General features: G+C 52.9%; 1 protein-coding gene across 9 annotated transcripts in view; it reads right to left on the minus strand.

Moving 5' to 3' along the window:
• SYNE3 (spectrin repeat containing nuclear envelope family member 3) overlaps nucleotides 1–25,090 on the minus strand; it is a 99,024-nt gene that overhangs the window by 41,272 nt on the left and 32,662 nt on the right. For all 9 annotated transcript variants that reach the window (XM_059914944.1, XM_059914946.1, XM_059914939.1 and 6 more), the window contains 4 exons: nucleotides 19,189–19,346; nucleotides 11,104–11,276; nucleotides 9,507–9,816; nucleotides 1,205–1,366 (listed from right to left, as the gene is read on the minus strand). In XM_059914944.1, the coding sequence (XP_059770927.1) occupies nucleotides 1,205–1,366; nucleotides 9,507–9,816; nucleotides 11,104–11,276; nucleotides 19,189–19,346 (803 nt within the window). The remainder of the gene's footprint in view (nucleotides 1–1,204; nucleotides 1,367–9,506; nucleotides 9,817–11,103; nucleotides 11,277–19,188; nucleotides 19,347–25,090) is intronic.

The following is a 25,090-nucleotide window of genomic DNA, read 5'->3' on the forward strand; positions in this document are numbered from 1 at the left end:
CTTCATTCCTCTTTATTGACTAATATGCCTTTGTACATATATTCTATTCTATGATGTGTTTATCCAATACTCTGCTGATAAAAATCTGAGTTGTTTTCAGTTTAGGGCTGTTATGAATAAGGTTGCTGTGAACATTCTTTTACAGATACCCACACTTTTCAAAAGTTCAATTTATATCACTTTGCTTTTACAAAAGACCTACATTAGTACCTGTTTTCGCTACCTGAAAGAAATCCAAAGAGGATTGTAGCCTTTGCGAGAAAAGGTCATTACTTCTCCGCTTGTTTTCTGTTGGTCTGTTTGTTTTTCTTTTTAATTTTTTGGCCGTGCTGCACGGCATGTGGGATCTTAGTTCCCCGACCAGGGATCGAACCCGCACCCCCTGCAGTGGAAGCACAGAACCTTAACCACTGGACCGCCCGGGAAGTCCCACTTCTCTGCTTTACACCATTTCGTCTCATGAACGGTTTCATAGGAACACTACTTTCAGAGAGTGGGGAAACTGTACAAGTCATATAAGATATTTTGTGGTCACTGTTCATTGGTTTTTTCAAAAGAGAGTCAATTTAAATACAAATATTAAATAAATGGTACAGGTGCTGTATAGCTGTATCAAAAATTATAAAGTGGTCCTTGAATTACTGAAGATAATCTACCCACTCACTGTACAGAGGGAGTCGGAAGCTCGTTCAAGATCACAGCAAGTCAGGAAGCCCAGAGTGGACCCAGCTTCTCCCCGCTGCAGGTTTGATGCTTACACCAGGGTTCCTTACCTTCACATATTGACACGTGAGGTCAGACAGTGCTTTGTGGTCGGGGGCTGTCCTGGGCACTGCAGGATGTTTAGCAACATCTCTGGCCTCCATCCACTAGATGCCAGGAGCACCTCCACTCCCAACTGTGACAACCAAAAATGTCTCCAGACATGGACAAGTGTCCCCCATTTGAGCGCAGCTGGTCTAGACCATGCTGCTGTGGCCTTGGGTTTCCAAATGCCCTGCTGGCTCAGAGATTTCCATAAAGCAGCGGAGGCCCCAAGCATGGGATCTACACCACATCCCATGCTTCTCCTCTTGTGGGGTCTGTGTATAGGGATGTTTGTATCTCCTGGGACCCCCGCAGCCCCATCCTATTAAATAAACTCTGAGACCCACCAGCCATGAGCGCTCCCTCCCCACTCTGGCAGAGGCTTGCCGAGGGTTACCTGCAGCGCCGAGAGACGGTCCTTGGTGCTCAGCTGGCACTTGCGCCCCATGCAGCTGTGCACGCGCTCCACCACCGCCTTCAGCCACAGCTGGAACTCGTCCACGCTCACCTGGAAATGCTCGTGCTCCTGGGTCACGTGCTCCAGCAGGTCCACTCTGTTCTGTGGGAGGGGAGGAGAGGCACCGGCCATAAAGGTCCCCAGCCCAGGGTGCCCCTCCCTTGGCCTCCCAGGCCTGAATCTGTGTGTGTGTGTGTGTGTGCGTGTGTGTAGGGAGCGTGGGACGCAACTGACCCTCAGCCCTTTCTCTGGACACAAAGATCCCACACATTCTTCTCTACCTTATCAGCAATCAGCCCAGAAATTCTTGGTTTTGGAGACCAAAACATGTCAGCACTGGGCTTGTCAACCACACGGTGGGCTTTTTTTCCTGCCACGTCCTAGGAATGGCACTCAAGATGGGGCCGTGGTAACAGCTACATAACACTACCATTTGAGCACTTACCAAGGTGCCGTAGCACTGCCCTAAGAACTTTGTGTACAAGATCATCTCACTGAATGCTCCTGACTACCCCCATAAGGTGGTACCATTATTAGCCCAGTCTGATAGACGGGGAAACCAAGGCACAGAAAGTGAAATGACTTGCCCAAGGTCACCTGGCTAGGAAAGCACCAAGATTCCAACCTGGGAGGCAAGACCGGGCCAACGCACCTCTGCTCCATTGCGACTGTGTCCACAGGGTATAGGAGCAAACAGCAGGCTGCCCCCCATTTCCCCCTGAGTGTGGTGATTTGCCTGCATGTGTTGGAATTGCCTCTATTTTCAGACAATCCCACTGAAGCTCTAACCACACAGGGGCAAGATGGTGTCCTGAGGGTGGGTGACATTTGGGGAGATAACAGTGTCCTGCTATAAGACCTACTGTGTGCCTAGAGATTCTGATTTTCAAAACACACCCCTGATTACAGCACCATCTCTTTAAACCCCTCCACGGCTCCCCACTGCCCCCAGGCCCAGGTCCAAGCATTGTAGCCTGGTGGTCAAGGGCAGGACCCCACGATGCGGCTCTGCAGACCAGCGGTCAGGACCCTGGGCTTGGGAGCCCGCTGCCTGGGGCTTGACCCTGGCCCCCCTTGAGCTTGTAATTAATCCCTCCGTATGGTGTGGTTGATAACAGGAGCTGCCTCACCGGGGTGGTGGGGCATTAAGTGAGTCAGGGCTCGCACAACCCCAGAACAGCACCGGGCAGCTAGTAAGAGCTTGAGAACTCTGAGGCACTGTTTACTGTCACCTGTGTCCCTGTGCTCTTGTCACACCCAACCAAGTGAGGGGTGCCCACCTGGCAATGCTCATCTCCAGGGCCCACCTGCTCTGAAGCTTTGCCCACTGCCCCAGGCTGTGGCTCTCCCCCAGCCTTGTCTACCGAATTGTCATCTGGCGGGGACCAAGCGCTCCCTAAGGACACGGGGGTTGATTTCATCTCCCTGGTCCCGCTCAGGGCAGGCTCTGAGACTAAGTGCTTCCTGAGTGGCCAGAAGTAATTAAGCGCGGGGTGTCTGCCGGCGGAGGGATCTCTCCAAGGAGAGCCAAGAAAAAGGAACCAGGGGACCTTCATTTAGTAAGCACCTACTGTGCACCTGGAAATAGACCAGCATTATCTTATTTAATATCTTCACAACGATCCCAAAACTGTCCCATTATGCAAGTATCCAAAGGGGTGTTGGGAGGTCACATAACTCTTGCAGACAAGATTTAAACGCCAAGCTCAGACTCCAAAATCACTGCTCAGGCCCAGGGGGTGGCAGAATCTTTCTTTCTCGCAGATGGTAGATATTCTGGGCTTTGCCTGCCATGTGGTTTCTGCTGCAACTTCTCAAACACTTGTGTGCTACTTACGTTGTAGCACACAAGTTGCAGCCACAGGCAAACACATAAAGAACGGTTGTATTCCAATCAAATGAATCATGGACACTGAAATTTGAATTTCCTATCATTTTCACATGTCATGAAATATTCTGCTTTTAATTTTCCCCCAACCACTGAAAAATATAAAAACTATTTTTGGTTTGCAGGTCATAAAAAAGTCAGGAATTGGGCTGGATTGAACCTACGGGCAGTGGTTTGCTGACCTCAGCTCTCAGCCATGGAGCCAGAGCCAGACCATGTTCAGGAGGGTCCTGACCTTCTACGAGGCTAAGCCAACAATTCTCAACTGGGAAGGGTAGACAGACACGTGGATTTGAAAAACCTCCCTGGCTGTTTGTATGTGCCTTCCCCTCCCGTGGAGAAGCCCCTCACCAAACCTAGAAACACTAATTCATTTAAACATTTGCAACACCCATGGCAAGTAGGAGAAAATACCCCCATTTCAGAGATGGGGAAACCAAGGCACAGGATCAAGTCCTTCAGTGAAGAGCTGAGAATCCTCTCACTTATGGGAGTAAGGCTCAGAGCTTCAACATCAGCGCTTGACAGATGGGAAACACGGGGCTGCTTGAATTCAGAAAGTGGACCGAGGCGCAGTGACCATCTCCCTCACGTTTCCCTTGCCGGCTCCCCCTCCCCGCAGGATTATTTGCATCCACCAGAATCCTCCCCGAGCTTCCTCACTCCATGGGAAGATTCATTTATGAAACAAAGTGGGTCAAGAATACTAAGCAGAGAATAGGGGCTGGGCCCCTGGTTGACACTGATGGTGATAAAGGTTGTAGTGAGGCAAACTCTCCAATAAAAGTGCCGGCTGGCGGCTCTGTGTGTGTGAAGAATGAGGTGCTGGCACTGGGGGAAATCCAGAGTAAATCAAAGCCTCTGTGATGGTGAGCAGGCGTGCTAGGAGAGGAACGCGGCGGAGCGGGGCAGGCATCCAGCCGCGCTCTGTGCCAGGCATAACGAGATCACAGAACACAATTCAGCCACGGCCGGGCAGGGCACGTCGGAGGAATGTGGGTGACAAATGGGAGAGGGCTCCACCTCCTCTCGTTACACCAAACAATTAAACCATCTGTGTGGGCAGAGTTGTCAGGAATGTCAAAACCCAACCAATTAACAAGGGCGGGCTTGGATTTGCGCCTCTGCAAAGGGCTGCAGGAAGGGCTCTGATTCCTGGCCGAGATGCCAAACAAACACAGTCACAGAGGGAAGCAGGGAGGAGGAGGATGCTACTATCTGCCTGGCCCTTCAGAAAACAGAATCATTGGATTAAAAACCATCAGGCAAAGTAAACAAGCAGGTCCCGCCTACTGGCAACCAGCCTGCTTTGTCTATTCTTGACTTTCAGTTGCTTTCTGCTGGCTGTGCCATTGCTCATTCCCGGGCTTGGCCACTTTTCCTGATCAAGAATCTCCCTTCAGGGGGTGGTCACGAAGGATACAGTCCAGAGGTGACCCCCGCTGTGCTTCTGTGGTCCTGTCTCTATCAACACCAGAGGCCTTGCTAATTAACATACTGGAAGTCGAAACTGGATTTTTAGAGGCAAAAGTAGTGGCTTGTTAACCAGCACGAGAAATAATGAAATGGGATCTCCTTGATGAAAGTTGAGATATTAATACATACAGTATCTTCTATGGCCTGAGATGCGTCCTCCCCAAATTCACACGATGAAGCCCTAACCCTCGATGTGATGGTATTTGGAGGCGGGGCCTTTGGGAGGTGATCAGGGTTATATGAGGTCATGAGGGTGGGGCCCTCACGATGGGATAAGTGCCCCTATAAGAACAGACACCAGAGAGCTTGCTGACCCTCCCTCTCCGCCGTGTGGACACAGCGAGAAGGCCGCCATCTTCAAGCCAAGAAGAGGCCCCTCACCAGGAACCAAATCTGCTGACACCTAGAGTTCGAACTTCCCAGCCTCCAGAACTGTGAGAAACAAATTCCTGTTTTTTAAGCCACCCAGTCTATAGTATTCTGTTCTTTCCACCCGAGCAGACTAAGACAATATCCCAGGGACCCTTCCCACCCTGAGAATAGGCCTGGACCTCCAGTGATCCCTGCATGGCTCTCCTACTCTCACTGGGGTGGGAGGATTTCAGTTGCCTGCCTCAGGGTGGCTTTCTCGTCTGACTTCAGTGCAAGGTGAGACCTTCATCAAATGTACAGAGCAGGTGACCAGGAGGCATCCGGGCCACCAAGAATCTCTGAGGGCTACTGGACACGCAGTGTCCCTCACCCTGCTTAGGGTGGAGCCAGAGTGTCTTCCTTTCGTCTGGGGCTGGAAGGCCCAGTATGGGGTATGCCCCAGGAGGCTGATGTTGGGGAAGCTATATTCTATTTTACTAATGAGGACCCTTGCTAAGGGTGATATAGAAGTTTGCCCCTCTCAGTAGCTTCTGTCTTCTGAAGGTCATGGCATCATCTGGAAGCTATGACTGTTCTCTCCAGCAAAATGCACATTCACATGACAGTTTGAGTACAACTTCAGAGGCTCTGTAAGGGCCTGCCCTGGCCTCTCCCCCATACCGCCTTTCAATCTTCTACTGCCGGCTCTGGGAGAGACAAGAAACAGCTCCCCGTTCACCACCCCTACCCGCCACCCCATCCCGAGAGCCAACCAGGCTCCCTGTGAGTTAGAACAGAGCTCCCAAACCTCTGGCAGCCAGGAGGAGAAAACCAAGGATCTGTGAGCTTCAGCCAGCAGCTCAAAAGGCCAAACTGAACTGCCTTCTCTCATAGGGTCCAGTCACCCTACACACCCCCCCAGTTTCCACATTGAGGTCAAAGTTCACCAGCCCGTCTGGCAACTCCGAGGGCTTCTGCCAGGGCGGCAACTTCCCCCCACCCCTCCATCACAGGCAGAGCCCCCAGGCTCCTGCCCCCAGCATGCTGCCAGCTGGGCTGCGCCTCGGGAAAACCCTTGGAAACAACCTGCTCCCTCATCCAGGGGCTCAAAACCTCCCATGTACCACTGCCTCCACTTTCTGAGCTGGACCCACAGGAGCTCTGGCGGCCCCTGCTCTCCCCCGATGGACACAGGCGCAGCGACTCACCCAGGACCCGGGGCAACCACCAAAGGAGGAGCCCACATAGGGAGTCGCCTAGGACTTCCGGTTCTTTCTGATGGGCCAGTGGTATCTGACCCTTAGATTATTATTTTTTTTTTATTAAAGTATAGTTGATTTACAATGTTGTGTTAATTTCTTCTGTATACAGCAGAGTGATTCAGTTATATAGATATACACATTCTTTTTCATATTCTTTTCCATTATGGTTTATCACAGGATACTGAATATAGTTCTCTGTGCTATACCGTAGGACCTTGTTGTTTATCTGTAGATTAGTTTTTTAAGTCAAAAAAAAAAAAAAAGGGCCCAGTCACACCTTCTCTATTTATCACATAAGAAGGTTGGGAAGATCAAATGAGGTCAAACACATGAAGGGACTAGGAAAAGATAGCATTCGCCAATAAGAGTTGTGATTTCTATAAATTTTTGGATCCAGTGAGGGGAGGGTTCCCTGGAGGGACGATGAGAATCTCTGAGGTGATCATTTCTTAGAACTGGTGCTCACCGGTGCCCCAGGCATGCCCCTTCCATACACACGCGTGTACACGTACACACACACACACACAAAACCACTTTCCATTTCCTGCACGAGGCGCTCTCTGCTGATTGACACAAGCACCTGTTTCCTGTAAAGTCAGAGCAAGGAGGCCATGGGCCAGGCACCTCCCCTGCCTGAGCCCGTGGGGCAGACCTGGAGAGAGAATTGCTGTTAAGCAGGCTCTAGCCACTTGGATGCGGTGAGGGAGGGCCAGCCGTCTACATCTCTGAGAGCCAAGCTCCACCCCGTCTGCCTGTCCTCTGAGCCTCCCAGCTGCAGGGGCGGGGTTCTCATTCATTCAATGAAGGGCTCCTAGCACCTGCTGCATGGCAGACACCACTGTTGTGGCTATTTCTTCTCACTGCTACTGAGAGCACAAGTCATCCTTTATGCTGGGGAAATGCTCGCCAATTTCAAAGAGCTCACATGCAAACTCATTCAGTCCTACAACCTGGTTCCAGGCAGGGTGAGCGCCCCGAGGCCACACAGCTGGGAAGCAGCAGAGCCTGGCTGGAACCCAGGTCCCTTTCCAAGCATTCTGGGGCCAGCGTCCTATTCCTACTCAAGGTTTCTCAGATCTCTGCTTATTAGAGAACCATTTCCCGTAACTTGAAGGACCCAGGAGACTTCCACCTCCAGCAACATGGGAGAGCTGAATACCCTTCCACCGTAGCCAGCCAGAAATGCTGGATAAAATGTAACAAGCATCATTTAAATGCAGAACCATGCACGCACCGCACACACCAAGGTAAGAGATATCCCGTGGACCAGAAGCAAAGATGCTATGGAAACCAAGATGCTAAACTCACATGTGCGCTTGACATCTTCTTGGGTTTAATGTTCAGGTTGGAGGAGAAGGTAAGACTCTGGGCCCAGGCGAGCAGAGACCACGGCAAAAAGGCAGAATACTCAGGGGACTCCCCCTCTGTCAAAGGGTGAACTAGAGAAAAAACCTTCCCACCAGCGCCATACAAGGCAGAAGCATATGTGTTTCAGCCTGGGCTCTGGCTGAAAAGACAAATGAAAAGATAGTCACCTTTCAGAGTATGGAGCCAGGAGCCTCTTGCATCATTTTGGCTTAGGGTTCAAGTGCAGAGAACCCACTTGATTTAGGAACCCCCAAAACATTTCAGGGACATTCAATAGGAATCCTGAAGGTAAATTCCCACGGCAGCCTGGCTGAAGAAAACACAAGTTCTCTGAGGGCCAGGCCCAACCACGGGGTTCTGCAGATAAGGCCCCAAATAGGATGAGCTCACAGCTCAGAATTACGAAGTCTCCAAGGAAACGATCCACCATGTCAGGAGACCCAACAGACGGCAGCAACAGGCCAGGAACTTCAGCTACTTGAGCAGCCTGACGATTATAAAATGTGTATGATTAAAATGACTACAGATAGAATCCATACCTGAGAGGAGTGCAAAGTTTAAGAGAAAAAGGACAATGAAAAAAAGAGGGGCTTCCCTGGTGGCGCAGTGGTTAAGAATCCGTCTGCCAATGCAGGGGACACGGGTTCGAGCCCTGGTCCAGGAAGATCCCACATGCTGCGGAGCAACTAAGCCCGCGAGCCACAACTACTGAAGCCTGCGCATCTAGAGCCTGTGCTCTGCAACAAGAGAAGCCACCGCTATGAGAAGCCCACGCACCACAACGAAGAGTAGCCCTCACTCACCGCAACTAGAGAAAGCCTGCGTGTGGCAACGAAGACCCAATGCACCAAAAAATAAATAAATAAAATAAGTAAATTTAAAAAAAAAAAAAGAAAGAAAGAAAAAATGAATGAGGGACATAATACAAAACCAAATAGAATTTCTTGAAACAAAATTGAACTTAATAACTCAATGGACTGTTTAAACCAAGGCAAGAATGAGGTGAGAGATGGGGACAAAGAATGGGCAGAGGAATTGGGGCAAGGACAAAAGAGAGAAGAGGAGGAAAGCAAAGGAGAAGGACTAAAGGGCAGGAGGAGGGAGGGAAGGAAGGAAGGAGGGAGGGAGGGAGAGGGGAGGAGAGCCGAGTGGAAGTGAACCTCAAAGTCCATCAGTCAGTCAGTCAGTCAACATACACTTACGAAGTACCCACATGTGTATTAAGCATGAGAAACACTGGCCATAGAGATAGTAGATAATGTGCCAATGGGTGGGTGGATGGTGGAGGGGTGGGTGGATGGGTAGGTGGAAGATTGACAGGTAGGTAGTTATATAATGCTTGGGTGAGTGCATAAGAGATGGGTGACAAGTAGATAGTGAGTAGGTAAGTGGATGAAGGGGTAAACGGTGGGCAGTAGACAGTGGAGAGATGGATGAGTACATGGGTATGTGAAGAGTACATGGTGGGTTGACGAGTAGGTGAATGAATAGATGGGTGGGTGATTAAGTGGTTGGAGAGAGGAATAGGAGATCTAGTTAGGTTGGTGGAGAGGTAGATGGGTGAGTGAGTAAACAGATGGATAGAAGGGTGGGGAGATGGGTGGATGGATGGGTAGGTAAGTGGATGGAGTGGTGAGTGGGTAGATAGTAAATAAGAGATTTGGTGGTTAGTTTAGAGGGGAGATAGATGGGTGAGTGGGTAGACGGATGGGAGGGTGGGGAGATGGGTGGACGGTGGTGGGTCAGTGGGTGTCAGGTCAGTGGGTGTCGGGTGGGTGGATAGTAGATGCTGGGTAGATGGATGGAGAGATGGTGAGGGAGCAAACGAGTGGCGGATGGGTAGATGGGAGCAGATGAACGGATGAAGGGGTGAAGACAGCCCACTGCCCTCACCCACCTGGGCTTTGGTCTTCACCGCGTCGTACTCGGCCTTCATCTTCTCCTGCGCGTCTTCGTCCACGCTGGGGTCCCCGATCCTGCTGAACAGGGAGGCCGCCTCCTCCAGCAGCCGGTCCAGGAGCATGGCCTGATGGTCCACGTTGTGCAGCAGCACCTGGGCGTGGCTCAGCTGCCAGCGTTTCTCCTTCAGGCCCAGCTGCAGCTCCACAGGGGGCTCGAGCACCACCGTCATCTTCTGGAACCAGCGGTAGAACTCATCCCGGGCCAGCAGGTACTCGCTCCAGTGCAGCCACACCCACTCGATTCGGCTGCAGGCAGAGGCCACGGCCATGAGCATCCCCCCACCAGGCTCACGGGCGGGGAGGCCGTGCCGCTGCCCCCTCCCCGGTACTGGGGGGCTGGGGGAGGGGGCACAAGGACACCCTCTCGGGCCTCACCCCAGTCCTGATAGACAAGACCCTCCCGTCTGGGAAACAAGCTCCATGGGGCGAATGATCAGGGTGGCTCAGATTCCAGACCTGCTCTGAGAACCCCCAGCCTGCTGATGCCCTTAGCCACCAGGACCCCAAATTCTAGCCCCAAACTCCTATTAGTGATGCACGACGATGCCCCCAGTTGTTTCTCTCTGGTGTTGGGACCCCACACACAGTCACCCTGGCTCTTGCCACACGGATGCCTGCTAGCAGTCACGAGAAGACTGCCACGGGGAGAGTGTCTCTTAGTTTGCAGAGTACAGTAGGATCTGTGGGCTCGTCACCGCTCAGCGGGGACAGAGGGCTGGGGCCTGTGCATGGGTCCCAGCGTGCCATGAACTCGCTGCATTACCCTGCCTCCGCACCCGCCTCAGTTTCCCCGTCTGTAACATGGAGATGGCCCTATTGGTCCAGCCAACATCAAGCTACCTGGTTTGGAATTCCAAGTGAAAGAGTTTGAAAAGCAGAAAACACTGTGTAAAGTCCCCCCGGTCCACTCAACATTCTGGTTTCATAAAGACGGAGAAGATGCTGGCAGTTCCTGCCCACTGAGGACCTCCTGTGTGCCAAGCGCTGTGCCTGGCTCTTGACGTTTGCTATCCCCCGCCATCCTCCTAACAACCTTTGAGAAACAGTTGATTATACCCATTGTCCAGATGAGGCGCCTGAGGCTCAGAGGTCAAGTAACTTTCCCGAGGCCACACAGCAAGTAACCAGCAGAGCAAGAGGAGATCCCAGGTCAGGCGAAGCCCCCACCCCCGACCTGCCTCCCTGATACAAGCAGAGAATCTGGGCTAAAGTGCTAGCAAGGCGACAGGCCTTCTTACCCCCCAGGGCCATTTGGCCGTTCTGCTGGAGGGTGCACGCGCGGCAAGTCTACCAAGAATTAATTGTTGGCAAAACACGACGGGCTCCCGCTGTCTATTATCCTCATTAAGCTTGATTATAATTAGAAAGAGGCAGGCAGGGTTGACTGACATCCCAAGAGAGCATCCTGTTCCCAGTAATCCCAGGACCGAAGAAATGTCCCTTGGGCAGAGGCCCCAGGCCAGCGTGGTGGTGGGCACGGAGGGTCGGCAGCAGCTGCAGACAAAGGCCCGGAAAGGTACCCAGCCACCCTACCTGTGACAGTGGGTCATGTAGGTGACCGTCTCCTCCCACTGGGCTTTGACGTCCCTCAGTTGGGCCAGGATCTCGGGCTTCTGGTCCTCATGGCAGCATGCCAGAAGGGCTTCGGCCGCCCGCAGCACCATGTCCACCTTCAGGCGGCCCTCTGGCTCTAGCTGGCATATTTTCTGTTGTGGACACAAAGCCAGTTCCCAGGAGTTAGACAACACGCCAACAGGCAGAGCCTTGGGAAGACAGTGGCAAGACATGGAAAGAGGCAGGACTTTGAGACCAGAGGAGCTAGGGTTCGAATCGCAGCCCTTGCCCCTCCTCCTGGGACCTTGGGCAGGCTGCTAAGGGCTCTGGCGTGGGAGCGAGCAGCGATGGAGATTAATCAGCACAGAACCGCCCAGAGCTGTCTGATTGATGATAGGAGTGCCCTCCCTTCCCTGATGGGCCTGTTTCCAGCTGTGTGAACCCAGAAAAGTTTCATTACTTCCCTGGACTTGGTTTTCTTGTCTGTAAAGTGGGTGTATAGTAGTACTCAGCTCTCAGATTTTTTTTTTTTTTTTCAGAATTAACTGAGAAAATGCACGTAAAGTGCATGTCCCAGTGTGTGGCTCCACGAGAATCTGCCTCTCAGGCCCACTGCAGGGAGTGGGCTCGGCCCAGGTCCCCAGCCGAGGCTCGGAATTATCTCTGAGTTTGCAGTTGGCACCAAGGCCTCACTTCCTCAGCTGTTCCCACCAGTGACCAAACAGGAACATGAAGGCAGGCCCGTTACTACAGGACACTGGGCTCCTCTGATGGGTGACTGATTCGGGATGCCCCATGGCCTTGTCAAACTCCCTGAGAACCACCCGGCAGCCCAAGATTCTCCCTGCTCTCCCGGACTCAGGGTCGGACCTGCATTGGACTGACCATGTCCCTCCCATCCTCCCTGGGTTCCCGTCCCATTTTCTCTCACAGATGGTTCCCTATTAAACGTCTTGCATATTTAACCTCATCTTGGCCTTGGCTTCTTGGAGGACCAAGGCCGATACACAACACCTGGCAAATAGTACGTTATCTGGTAACATTAGCTCTTGTCATTATTCACTGTTATTATTCTAGTTCTTTGGCAACTAAAGCTTGGTCTCTGCAGTCAAAATAAGATTAGACTCCAATTTCAGGGCTAGTCCCCACTACCTGTGTGACCTTTGTCATGGTACTTAAACTCTCCAGGCCTATGAAATAGGGGGGAAGATAATGGTTACGCCACCCAAGGTTATAGTAACATTGCGAGATACATTAGCACATGGCCTGGCCCACACTGCATCCTCCATCCCTCCAAAATTGTTCACTGTTACTACTATCTTTTGCTTACCTTCTGATTATATTTACTGACAGCACAGCATTTGCCTAAAGCTCCAGCTGTTCCCCAGCCTGTCTCCCTAAGGCTGGCAGTCAGTTTTCTTAGACTGATGTCCCAGTGGGCTGGCCCGTCTGAGCCTTCTCTGTGGGTGGGGTCGGGGAGGGCCTCCTGCCGTGTCCAATGCTGCCCCACTGATAGCTCTGTGGTCCCAGGCAGGTCACTCAGTCACTCAGAGATGGTGATCACAATCTCTGCTTTGTCTACCTCATAAGGTTATAATATTACTTTTCAAAAACACTGTTAATTAGAACACTGATATGCTAGCGTACTTTATAAACCACTGAGCCGTTAAGTAGACCCTCCCCCAACACGTGCAAATGGGCAGTGGTCCCAGTCCTTTCTGTTACCTCATATGAGAGTGGTTAACGATGATGATGACGATAGTATAGAGCAGCGGTCCCCAACCTTTTTGGCACCAGGGACGGGTTTCGTGGAAGACAGTTTTTCCACGGGTGGTGGCGGGGCGGGGGACGGCTCAGGTCGCCACGCGGGCGATGGGGAGCAGGGATGAAGCTTCGCTCGTTCGCCTGTTGTGCAGCCAGGCTCCTAACAGGCCACACACCGGTACCGGTCCCCGGCCCAGGGCTTGGGGACCCCTGCTTATAGAGGGACTTCCCTGCCTACGCGTGCTATCAAAGAGTGAGATTATAGAACCTCCTTACAAGGGCTGTCTCTGTGCTCTGAGTGGGGTGTGGGGCAGGTAGAGGGAGGAGCAGGGAGATTCCCCAGGAGAGGAAAAGAGCTTTAGTTTGGGGTTCAGGAGCTGCGCCGAGCAGCAGGGCTTGCAGGACCCTAGAAGGTAATGGGGACAGCAAGCGCCCAGCAGGGACCCCAAGTCCCGCTCAGCAGCGAGCAGCAAAGCGGCAGACAAAGGCACCATAGTGACGAGTGTGGACCAAAGATCCAGGGCCACCGTGGAACGTTCTGGGCTGAGTAAGATTCTGCACAGAACAGTTCACACCACGAGGAAGCAGGGGTCCCCCAGCGTGGCTGAGGATGAATTTCTTGCCATCCAGTGAGATTTAATTTGATTAGAAATAATAATAATAATTCAGGATCTGATGCCTCTGACACCTAGAGTTGTGGAGTAGACCCCATGCCCAATCCCCAAGCTGGCAAGATGGGCACCACGGTGATTCTAATTTTACCAGTGGGGGCACAGAAACCTTAGCTTTGCAGAACAATTCTCTGCAGCAGTTCATGATGCCTCCTCTATAGGGGCTGCCCAATGTAACCTCAGTCGGAATCCAGCTCCGTGAATGAAGGGAGACAGCAGCTTGGGGAAGAAACTAAATTCAATCTCTCTCTGCCACACTCACAAGGAACCAGCCAAGCCTAGAAAGTCCCCGTGAGGACAAGGGCCCCTTCCCAAAGTCCAGGGTCCTGATGGTGTGATCTCCTCTAGGCCTCTGGACCTTTGCCCTCCTGATTCCTGGCCAAGGAGGCGCAGGCTGGACCAGGGGAACACGGGAGACGGGGGGACCCACCGCTCTTTGCAGGGGAGTGAGTCTGCTGCTTCCCTACAAAGAGAGGAGAGCTGGCCAGTCCCAAGGCCGGCAGAACACGAGCCCCGCCTGGCCTGAAGCAGAAACCCCTGCCCCAGAACCAAATCAGCGACCAGAGGCATGTCTGCTGTGGGACCAGAGGCTAGGGCTGAGCTGGCAAAGCCAGCTTCCGAGAAGCAGATTCTACCTTCCTTCTCTGCCCTGATGATTCCGCTCTTCGGCAGGTGCGTGGTTCTTCTACAGCCCCACCCCAGCAAGCACGCAGTCCAGGAGTGCTGGGCAAGGGACACGAGCCAGCTGGGAAGGGGTCATTGAACGGCAGCCACAAAGCAATTCTGGTTCGAGGGAGCCAGTGAGGGCAAAAGTCAGGCGGGGGTTGGGTGGAGGGAAAACCTCAGCGGGGAGGAGAAGCAGGTCAGGAAGGCTGGAGGAATGTGGTGAGTCAGGGCTTTCCCTCAACACAGTCACGGCCAGACGGGCGCTGTCCTGGGTAATATGCCGAGTACTGTGCTGAGTACTATGCTGGGTACCGAGCTGAGTACTGTGCTGGGTACTGTGCTGGGTACTGTGCTGGGTACTGAGCTGAGTACTATGCTGAGTACTGTGCTGGGTACTAGAATCCAGGAGGAAAACAAACATGGCCCGATGCTTGCAGGCTGTAAGGGGATCTGCAGACAAGAGCACAGATGACTGTAAAAGAGCCATGAGAGACCCCAAACTTGGAGCTCTGAGGAGGGATGTGGGCAAACCAAGAAGGCCTTATGAGGAGGTGGCGGTGGCACCGGGCCTCAGTGCTGAGCAGACATTTGAGCCAGCAAAGCTAGGAAAACACGGCGTGTTCAGGGCATCTGGATTTTGGAAGCCACGTCCTAGGAAATGTGGCATGTCTCTGACCATAAAGAGGCTTGGAAACCAGTAAGGAAGCAGCCTGGCCTAGACCCCAAGTGCAGGGCCGAGGAGGCTGGGAACCAGAGGGCAACGAGACAAGATGCTGCGACCTGGGAGACCAGCCGCTGCAGGCACTGGCGTGGGCTGGGAGAGTCCACAGGCTGGTGTCCCTGCATCGAAACCACGAGAAACAATCTTCTCCACCGGCTCTGCCAGCGTGCCCTGCACTTTGCCAAGTGCACCAGTAAGTCATTGGCCTCAATCCTCCCACCCTCCTGCAAGGTGGCAACTAGCACTTTCCCCAGGAGCAAAGCTGAAGTTCAGAAGGCACTGAACTCTCCTCAGGTACCACAGCCAGAGCGGGGATTCGAACCCAGGCCTGCAGGCCCCAGACCCCAAGCTCTCCTCCTCCCCCAGGCTCCTCCCTCCCCTCCCCCTGGATCCCCATCCTGGCTAACTCCTCCTCATTCAAGCCTCAGCAGTGAAGTCACTTGTCCCCAGAGGCCTCTCTTGAACCGCCCCCGCTGGGGGTTCTCCCTGCACTTTACAGCTGGGAAAATGAGGTGGCAGGAGGACATGGGACCCGCTCCTGGCCACACAGCGACTAAGCTTCAGAGTTGGATCAGAACTCATATCCTGGTCACTCTAGCCAACAGGCGCTTGGGACGTGCATCACTGAGCTGGTGGAGGGATCGCATGGGAGACCCCAGACCCCAGGGGAGGTCCCACGGACCAGCAGGTGGAGAAGGCTCTAGCTGCTCCCTTTCAGCAGAGGACAAGGGTGAAATGTTTTCTTATTGCAAAATCGGTTTTGAAACATCAAAGCACACAGAAAACGAGTGGGTCTGAGCCCCGTAGGAGAGCACGGTGGTGGGGCGCCCAGGACACAGCTCCCTTGACCTAGGCTCCAGGCCAGATCCCTGAGGGCTCACCTGATGGAAGTGCTCCCTCGGCTTCCAGAAGCCGGTCACCTTGCCAACAGCTCTTCCTAAGGGCCGCCCTTGCCTTCGCCCAACAAAGCCAGACCCACCACCAGGGGATAATGAGCTGCCAGCAAATGGTGCAAGGTCCAAAGGGATTAGCACGCTGAGACAGCAAGTGCTGTGCAGGGCTGTCAGGAGCTGGGTTTGGGGCTGGGGGAAGGGGTTAGGAAAGACACGTGGACAAGGGGACGTTTCATTTCACATGCACACCCAGACCCAAACGAAAGGGCGTTCCAAGTAGAGGCAACAGCACGCACAAAGGTTTGGTGATAGGAAATCTAGGAGGTTTTCTGCCAACGGGAGAGGATGTGTGCCTGGGAGGTCGGCTGGAGGGGGAAGCTGAGGCTGGAGAAGAGGGTTGTGGCAGATAGGTAGTGGAGGACGTTTGATGCCAGGTGAAGCTGGGTTTTCTCTCGTGGGCAATGGGGAGCCACGGAAGGTTTTTTAGAGGAGGAGAATAATTTCATGAGACCCATGTTAGGGAGGCACCTCGTACAAACTTGTATGGCTGCAGGATTATGTGCCTGCCTGTCCCCGTGATGCCTTGAACCCGAGCGTAGGGTGTGCCTCACCCCTTCCACTGCCCCCGGACCCCACACGGGGACGGCCAGTGATGCTCTGAACTCAGCCCTGGGTTCAAGCCCTGACAAGATCCATTCCTTTCGTTCTGGCCCGTCACTGTGTCTAGGGATCCATTTCACTATTGAAAAGTGGGGACAATACACCACAATCACAGGGCTTTGGGGAAACTAAACATGGAAGCTGATAGTACAGGCTTGAGCACATAATAGTTGCTGAATGAATGTCAGCTCCCTTCTCTCAGTGACCGGGCAGAGTCATCTTTTGATAATGAATATTGGTGACAATAATAATGACGATGATGACAAAGGCCAAGACTGACAAGAGAAGGGGCTTTGGCTGTCAACTCCTCTCCTCACCAGGCTTGCCCCTGACCTTCCAAATCTCCAACCCATCACCCACTCTGTTACAGAGGAGGGGTCCTCCTTGGCTCCCTGTTCCAGGCTCTGGAACCACTGACCCCTCCGCACTTCTCTGGCCCTGACCCCTGCTTCTCCCTGATGGTTGTTGCTGTCCCAACACCAACATCGGGGGTGTCCCACATGTGCCCCCAGCTGTGCCCACCTCCAGGGATTTTCCTATTCTGTTCTCTCTGCCTGGAGCCCCTCCCCTCCCCTCCCCCTGGATCCCCCAATCTGGCTAACTCCTCCTCATTCAAGCCTCAGCAGTAAAGACCCTTGTCCCCAGAGGCCTCTCTTGACCCTCTGGACCAGGGGACGTGACCTCCTCGGGGCTCCCCGTGTACCCTGGGTTCTCCACTCACTTCACCGTCCAGTTGAGAAGTCTCTGACCGGGCCACTCAAGAGTGGTCACCCCTCCTTTCTGCCGTGATGGTCGCCTGGGCAGGGCTCTCGTCAGCTGCCTCAAGTATCTGTTCATGTTTGCTATAAAAGGACAAGTGGTCCAGGGTGGTGCGTGCTAGGATGGTGTCGCACCAAGAGGGAGGCCGAGCAGGGATGGGGGACCTTTCCCACTGGGACAAGCGGGCATCTCTGTGCCTACCTGGGAGGAGTTCCCTGAGGCCAGGGACCAGGCACCATCACCTGGCATCCCAACGTTCGAGGCCTGGCACAGGGGAGGCTGACGGAAAACGTGACTCAAAGTGGAGGGTCTCAGATCCTTTGGGGTCCGACCAATGAAGGACTGAGAAGGACTATTCTGAGGGCAACTGGGATGACAGGAAATGCCAGAAAACACTGGAGGGGACGGGGGGTGGGGGGAGAAGAATAGAGAGGGTGCCACTGTCGCTGTCACCTCAGGTCATTTACATCCAGCCTCATAGGTAGCACAGGGCTTGCTCTATGTTAACATCCATCAGCCACAGAAGCCTCCTCAAGGCAGGCTGGTGAGCCACCCTCCTGAAGTCAGCACCCTGACATAATGAGCTTCACCCATTCTAGAAGGGAAGTGAAGAGAGGTCCAGCAGGGTCACAGGGCCAGCAAGAAGCAGAGCTGGGATTTGAACCCAGGACTTCCAGACTCCAAAGCCTGTCCTCTCTCTAGTCCTGTGAGCTGCTCTACTAAACAGAATGCCTGAGAAACCAGGACACCCTGCACCCTGACGCTGGCAGGCGCGATTTTACAGAAGCACACAATGCTGTAGGAAAGCAGAAAGCACATTTGAAGAGGAGTCAGAGGACCAGAATTCCAGGGTGGAGTGTCCTCCCCAGAGACCTTTTCAACTTGAACAAGTCACCAGACCGCTCCAAGACTCAGTTTCCCCACTTGTAAAATGCAAACCCTGGGTCCTCCTTCGTACTGTGTGGTGACACTTAAGCCGTTGGCCCTGAAAAGGTGATATCAATTCTTAATTTTAACTGTCCACTTCCAAAAAAGAGCATTAGATATTTTCAATAAGATGTGCAAAATCAATAAGACAGCTCAAAAAAAGAAAAAAAGAGAAAGAAAGAAAAGACAAGACACAGGGAAGTGGGTGTGGGGTCAGCTCTATTTCTAGCCTGTTGGGGGGTCAGTTTGTGCAGGAAGAGGTAAGCCTCCCCTTAAATAAAGCAACCATTCAGGTGATAAATTAGAATTGTGGAATATCCCAATGGATATGACCTGAGAGACATAAGTCAACTGCGTTACTTACAGATGGGAAACTGAGGCCCAGAGAGGGACAGAGATGTGGCTGAGGTCACACAGCACTTTAGATCAGCGTGCAGACTACAACCCAGGTTTCTGACTCTTAGTCTAGAGCTCTTCCCCCTGGGCCCTGGCCCGGAGCAGATGACCTCAGGTGGGGGGCACCACAATGCTGGGCCAGGCACTGGGCATGGGCACTTCCAGTCAGGGTAGCACTGAGCCTCCGCCTTGTGCCAGGTCAGGGTAGAGCTGGACTCTAGCCCTATAAAAGCCAAGGGAGGGGCCTCAGCTGCAGAGAAGCAGAGAAGGGGCAGGAAGCAGGGCCTGGGCCACCTGGGGGTGGGGACCATCCAGCTGCACGGTGCCCCCTTCCAGGATGGGAGAGTCAGACCCTTACGATGAAAGTGTGATCCTAGGACCCCCAGCAAAGGTGTCACCGAGAGCACGTCAGAAATGTCACATCTCGGGTCCACCTCCAGCTCCTGGACCAGAATCTGCACTTAAACCCCAGGAGATTCAAAGACATCAGATTTTGAGAAACACCGGTCTAGTCCACTCTGCCATGTAACAGTTGGGAAACCTGAGGCCTGAGAGGGAGGGACAGGGCCAAGGCCACGGAGTTATCAAGGCCACGGTCTCTGCATACCTCGGTCTCCCGCAGCCTGGCCTCCAGGGCCGCGCGGGGCCCCTGGGTGTTGTCATTGACCTGCAGCCGCTCCTGCACCGCTTTCATCCACTCCTGGGCGTCCTCCAAGCTCCTGGCGAAGCCCTCCTGCGGCTGCTGAGTCATGGCACCTGCGGGGGCTGAAGACAGGACCACACGAGGTCAGGCGCACAGGTGCGAACGCGGAGGCGAGGAGGGCGGGGGGAAGGCGAGCTGTGGAGAGGCCCCGGCCGGCTGATGGCGGCGAGGGTCGGGGAGCCTGACCCTGGGAATGGGGTTCACGCTCCGCCCCCAACACCCTCCTGATGCTCCGATACTCTGACTTCGGTGCCACAGCCAGAGGCGATCGTGTTTGTCAGAGAGCCAAAGGACTGGAAGTGGGCCGAGAAGGAAAACAGGTCTGGCCTCTCCGGGGGCTGGGCAGGGAGAGCGGGCCCAGGGTGCCCGGTTGGCAAAGACTCTTTTTGTCTCAGATTCCCTGCTCCCCTCTGACGCTAGCTTGGCACTCAGGGCCAACTCTCTCCTGTGTTTTTTGGTTGGAAACTGCTCCAAAAGTGGATCCTAAAACACACACAGGCTGAGATGTCTGTGACAGACACTGAATCTTGATCTGAATGGATCAAAAAGCCTCAACCTAAGAAACACAGTTTTGGGGCATTGGCCAGGATGACGCCAGCCCCTGAACCTCACCTGAAATTAATATCTCAGGTTGGGGATGGCCCAGTGAGCCAGGTGTCTTGTGGCTACTTCTCCACCAAACCTGGGTCCCTGGCAGATGTTGCTAAGTGTTTCCACTGAGCTATGCACCATCTACCTCCTGGCAGCCACTGACAATCAACTGACCTAGCATCTGAGCTGAGACCCACTGCCTTCGGGGATGCCCGCCTCCTGGCATAGGTCTCCCAGCTAAACCAACCCCTTTGCTATCCTGTCCCCTCCTCTCTTTCCCTTACCTTCTAGCTGCGGATACAAGGTCTCAGATTTTCTCATGTAACTTTCTTAAAATCCCATTAAGCCCAGGAAAAACTCTTCTGTATTTCGGTTCTAGTTGTCTGCTTATGGCAACTATAACCGACTTTGGATTAAAGTTATTTATATCTGCATCTTAGGTGAAAGGATTGTGTCTAGTTTATCCTCCAATCTCCCACAATGCCTAGCACAGAGTAAACCCTCTGCCAATGCTGAAATAGCCCAGCGTTGGTATAAAGTGTCATGCACCCAAAACCAACCACAGCATTTGTTAAAAAGGCAAAACAACACAAAACTAGGAACAACCCAAATGCCCAACAGTAGGAAATTAGTTAAGGAAAGTATCACACACTTGCACTTCAGAATATTATGCAGCCAATAAAAAGTAGGCTTGAAATGAATTTGTGATGGAGAATACTTAGGCTCTAATGATAATATCAAAAAATGCAACAAAATTTATACTTAGTAGCCCCGGCTCTACAGCTAATAAAAACAAAACAAAACAACCACAGAAAAACCATGCTCCTAGAAAAAGGCTGGGAAATCTCACCATTACGATGCCCATGTAGGGACTTCTCTGGCGGTCCAGTGGTTAGGACTCCACGCTTCCACTGCAGGGGGCATGGGTTTGATCCCTGGTCACGGAACTAAGATCCCACAAGCCACGTGAAGTGGTCCAAACAAACAAACAAAAACCAATGCCCATGTGACGAATCGGAGAGAGGGGTGTGGGCAAGTGGCTGAAGACGCATCCCACATGACCTCGGGCCTCTCTTTTCCTGGCATGGTGTCTTTGGAGGCCACGTGGTTAAGGACCATTGTCTGGTTGGTGGAATCACAGTTGGAAGTTTTTCTGCTTCCCTATTTTTCCTCTTAGGCACTTTGTGAATTTTCCAGAAAGGGCAATCGTTACTTTAAAATTTAAAAAACCCAAATAATTTCTTAACATTGGCTGAATTGTTTGTCGGCCCTTTTTTCTCAATCATCAGTTGGTTGTGCAACAGGCGTTGACTGGGAATGTGGGCATCCCGCCCCTCACCTCGACCCCTGGCACTGGCAGCTCTGCCATCAGACCGCACGACGCACGCTGGGAGAGGGGAAAGTCACCAGCAGCGAGGGGAAGGGAGTGGGTGACCCAGGGCGGGCTTCCCTCTGGGACCTCGGTCCTCAGAGCTCAGTCTCCCAGTTTTCCTCCTGGAGCCTGTTTTGATGTTTTTCTAACAACTTAATACGTTCCCCGCAGCCACTCCCTGCCTCTGAATGTTTCGTTTGAAAAGCACATTAGAATGCGCAGGCATTTAAATTGGTTCATTGTGGCTTTAATCTCTCTCGTCTAGTGTGTGACTTGATTGGCTTCCAAAAGCTCAGCTTTTATTTTTTACAAAGCGATGCATGGGAGGAGAGAAACTAGCTCCCAGAGTTTCAGATGACAGGATGCGGAGGGGGGGGGGGCGGATGCTCTAAACGCCCAAAGGCAGCGAGGTGTGCAGAACCCTTCCTGCAGTTGGAAATGCCCAGGGCCTGGGAGGTGTGATGGTTTGGAGACCCCAAGGTACTCAAGTGGAACACTAGGGGTCCGGCAGGGTGGGGCGGGACTCGGGTGGACCTCAGATCCACGGATCAGCCTCCGATGGGGGCTTCTAACCTCGGATGGGGGACCACTAACTGTCAGCTTGGTGAAGCTGCAGGCAGAGTTCAAGAGACCAGGGCCTCTTGGCCTGTTCTACCAAACCACTTCATTCCAGGTCAGTGAAACACACAGGAATTAAACACGCGCTCCGAGCTAGGCCAGATGCTACAACCACAGCAGCAAATAAGTGGGCACCACCTCTGCCTCAAGAAGCTTCTAGAAGAGAAGCTGCACATTGAACGCCTGTGTAGGCTGCAGGTGGATGAACTGCAAACCAGGGTGGGGGATTTGAGGGGAGGGGGATGGACTTTTACTGTGGACCCCTGTATTCTTGGAATACAGTCTTTAAATGCCGAGAATAAACTGCAAGAATTACAAAGGAAACCAATCATATTAAAACATAGTTATCAAAATACTAAAAATCGAATTCATGACACACACACACACACACACACACGCACCACACACTACCTTACTAACACATTAAATCACAAGATCTAATGACAATGGGTCTAATAACTACTGGAATTTTGAAATACTGATGGGCATAAAATACATTTCAAGAAATCTACAATGACTGCAGTGCAACATAAAAATATATGTGACAAAGTTACAGCCGCTGCTAATAACAGAGTAGGCTTTGATTTTGTTTTGCCTCCTGCGTAACTGAAGAAACTGCCATCAGTTAGAGGTCAGTAGCAATTCTATCCATAGCCCCCTGTCTGTCCATGGGCCTGGGTTAGAATCCACAACTGATGGAAAGGAGAGCCTGCTTCCTTACACAAGTTTAAAAGTTTAAAGTTAAAAAGCAAATGAGCAGCTCAAGAAAAGCCCACTCACAATTGGTTTATGGACCAGGAAGTCATCCCTCCTTAACATCCCTCACCAGGAACATCATGGATTTCCCTCCGTTTCCTCAATCGACTCCAACAAGCTTCCGGCCCTCTTCCCATCCCTTCTCCGGGCGGGAACCAGAGGGGGTTTCGTAAAACACAAATCCAGCTGACCATTGCCCTGTTTAAAAGATACGTTGCAGCAGTCTTCCGACTGACCCCCAAGCCCTGAGCGTGACCCTGTTTCCAGCCTTGCTTCCTCCCGTGCCTCCTCACAGCCAACCCCAGGGCAGATGTGCAGTTCTTAGCTCCTCTCTGACACAGCCAAGACAATGACCTCTGTTCCCTCTTCTAGAAGCGAGCCCCCTCCCCCAAGCATTGCTGTCCGGCGTGGAACCCCAGAGCATCGTGACCACCAACTATATTTTCTGGGCAGGCCACCTCCTCTCCTGCTGCCTTTCCACCTCTGCACCCCGGTGCTGGAGAGTCAAGTTACCAGCCCTTCATTAATGTCCACTGAAGGAACAAATAAGCCAAGGAAATGACCCATAGTACTGGGCTGAGCAGGGTGGGAAGCCTTCCAAAATGTGACAGGGAAAGTAGGAGAAAGAGCCCAGGGCTTGGAATCTGCACATTTGCCCTGAGCACGCCTCTGCCTCTCTGGGCCTCAGTTTCCCCATCTGCACACTGTGAGTGTTGAAAAGAGGGTCTCTGAGGGTCTTTGAGGTTGTGGGTTGGAAGGGTCCATATTACTGAGATCTCTGTGAGCCACGCCAGCTGGGGCCAATGCACCAGCCTCCGCCCTCAGACTGTCAGCCTGGTCTGGGCCCTGGTCCCCTTCTCTCCCCACGGACCCCCCTTCTCAGCCAGTTCAGAGCACCCCTTCCAGCGTCGCGGCCCCTCTAAGGCAGGCCAAGCTGAGTAGCCTCCCAGGGCCACATGGAAACTCCAAAGGAGGTGGTCCTGGGGACCTTTTATACAGTGAGGGGCCCACTTTTTTTGTAAAGGGTTAGGTAGTAACTATCTTTATACTCTGCAGGCCATATACAGTCTCTGTTGCATATTCTTCTTTGATTTTACAGCCCTTAAAAAATGTAAAACCCATTTCACATTCACTGCACCAAAACAGACTACTAGCCAAATGTGGCCTATGGGCCACAGTTTGCCAGCTTCAGTTGTAGATGCTCCAAGGCTGTAACCAGCAGCTGCAGGGAGCCACAGCGGCCAGCAGGCAAACTGAGCTGGCTAAGTGACCCACAGGCATGTGTCCTGGGATTGGACAGATGTTGAGGCCAGAAGGAATTATAATTGGTCCTGGTGGTCTTGGACCCGCTATTCACTAGCTGTGTGACATCTGGCCAGTCACTTAGCTTCTCTGAGTCCCCATCTCCTCACCTGGAAATGGGGTCTAGTCCGTTTGGGATGCTATAATAAAATATCACAGACCGGGTTGCTTATAGACAGCAGAACTTTACTTTTCACAGTTCTGGAGGCTGGAAGTCCGAGATCAGGGTGCCAGCACAGTCAGGGGAGACCTGGTTGCAGACTTTTCATTGTATCTTCACACGGAAGAAGGGGTTAGGGAGCCCTGTGGGGTCTCTTTTATAAGGGCACTAATCCCATTCATGAGTGCTCCACCCTCATGTTAGAACAGGATTAGAATCACCTCCCAGATGCCCTAAGTCCTGACACCATCACATTGGGGGTTAGGATTCCAACATGTGAATTCTGAGGGGACATAAATATTCAGACCATAGCATGGGGACAACATCTAGATTTGGTTAATGAAAAAACCTCCTACCCAGCACCTGGAACACATTCCATACTTGGAAGCAGTTCTTTTTTTACCCCAAATTCCTCTGGGGTCAGGTGGAGGGCTCTCCTTCTTTAGAAACCTGCATCCAGACGGCGGCTCTCACACCATCCCAAAGGTGGGTGCGGGGTAGGAATGGGGGTTACTAGCCATAGGCTAATGCATCTGTGCATCTTAACAGCTGCTGGGTGCTCAGGATTCAGAGACGAACCAGGTAAGGCTCTGGCCCATGGGGCTCCGTGTCCAGCGAGGGGGCCAAAGTGAGCTTTGAGAGAGGGGAGCACCAGCTGAGTGGGAGGCACTGCAGGGATACTGGGGAGGCTCTCGACACACTGGGGGATGGGGAGGCTGGAGCTTGAGGATGGGGGGAGGCAATGAAGGAAGCAAGGGTCAGATCAGAGCCCCAGAGCCATGTCCAGGAGGCTGGGCTGGTCCCTGGGGGCAATTGGGAGCCAACATGGGTTCAGGTGGGGGTGACAACATTGATTCTGAGGTTCAGGCGAGTCACCCTGGCTGGGGAGGATGCAGAAGGGAAGCCCTTGCCAAGGGGGTGGGTGGAAGCGGGGTGGGGGGAGGGGGTCCCTGCAGACACAGGCAGCTGCGCGAGGCCAAGGACCAGGCAGGAAGGCTGCAGGAGCG

This window comes from Balaenoptera ricei, chromosome 2 (assembly GCF_028023285.1).
Source record: "Balaenoptera ricei isolate mBalRic1 chromosome 2, mBalRic1.hap2, whole genome shotgun sequence".
NCBI classification, from domain to species: domain Eukaryota; kingdom Metazoa; phylum Chordata; class Mammalia; order Artiodactyla; family Balaenopteridae; genus Balaenoptera; species Balaenoptera ricei.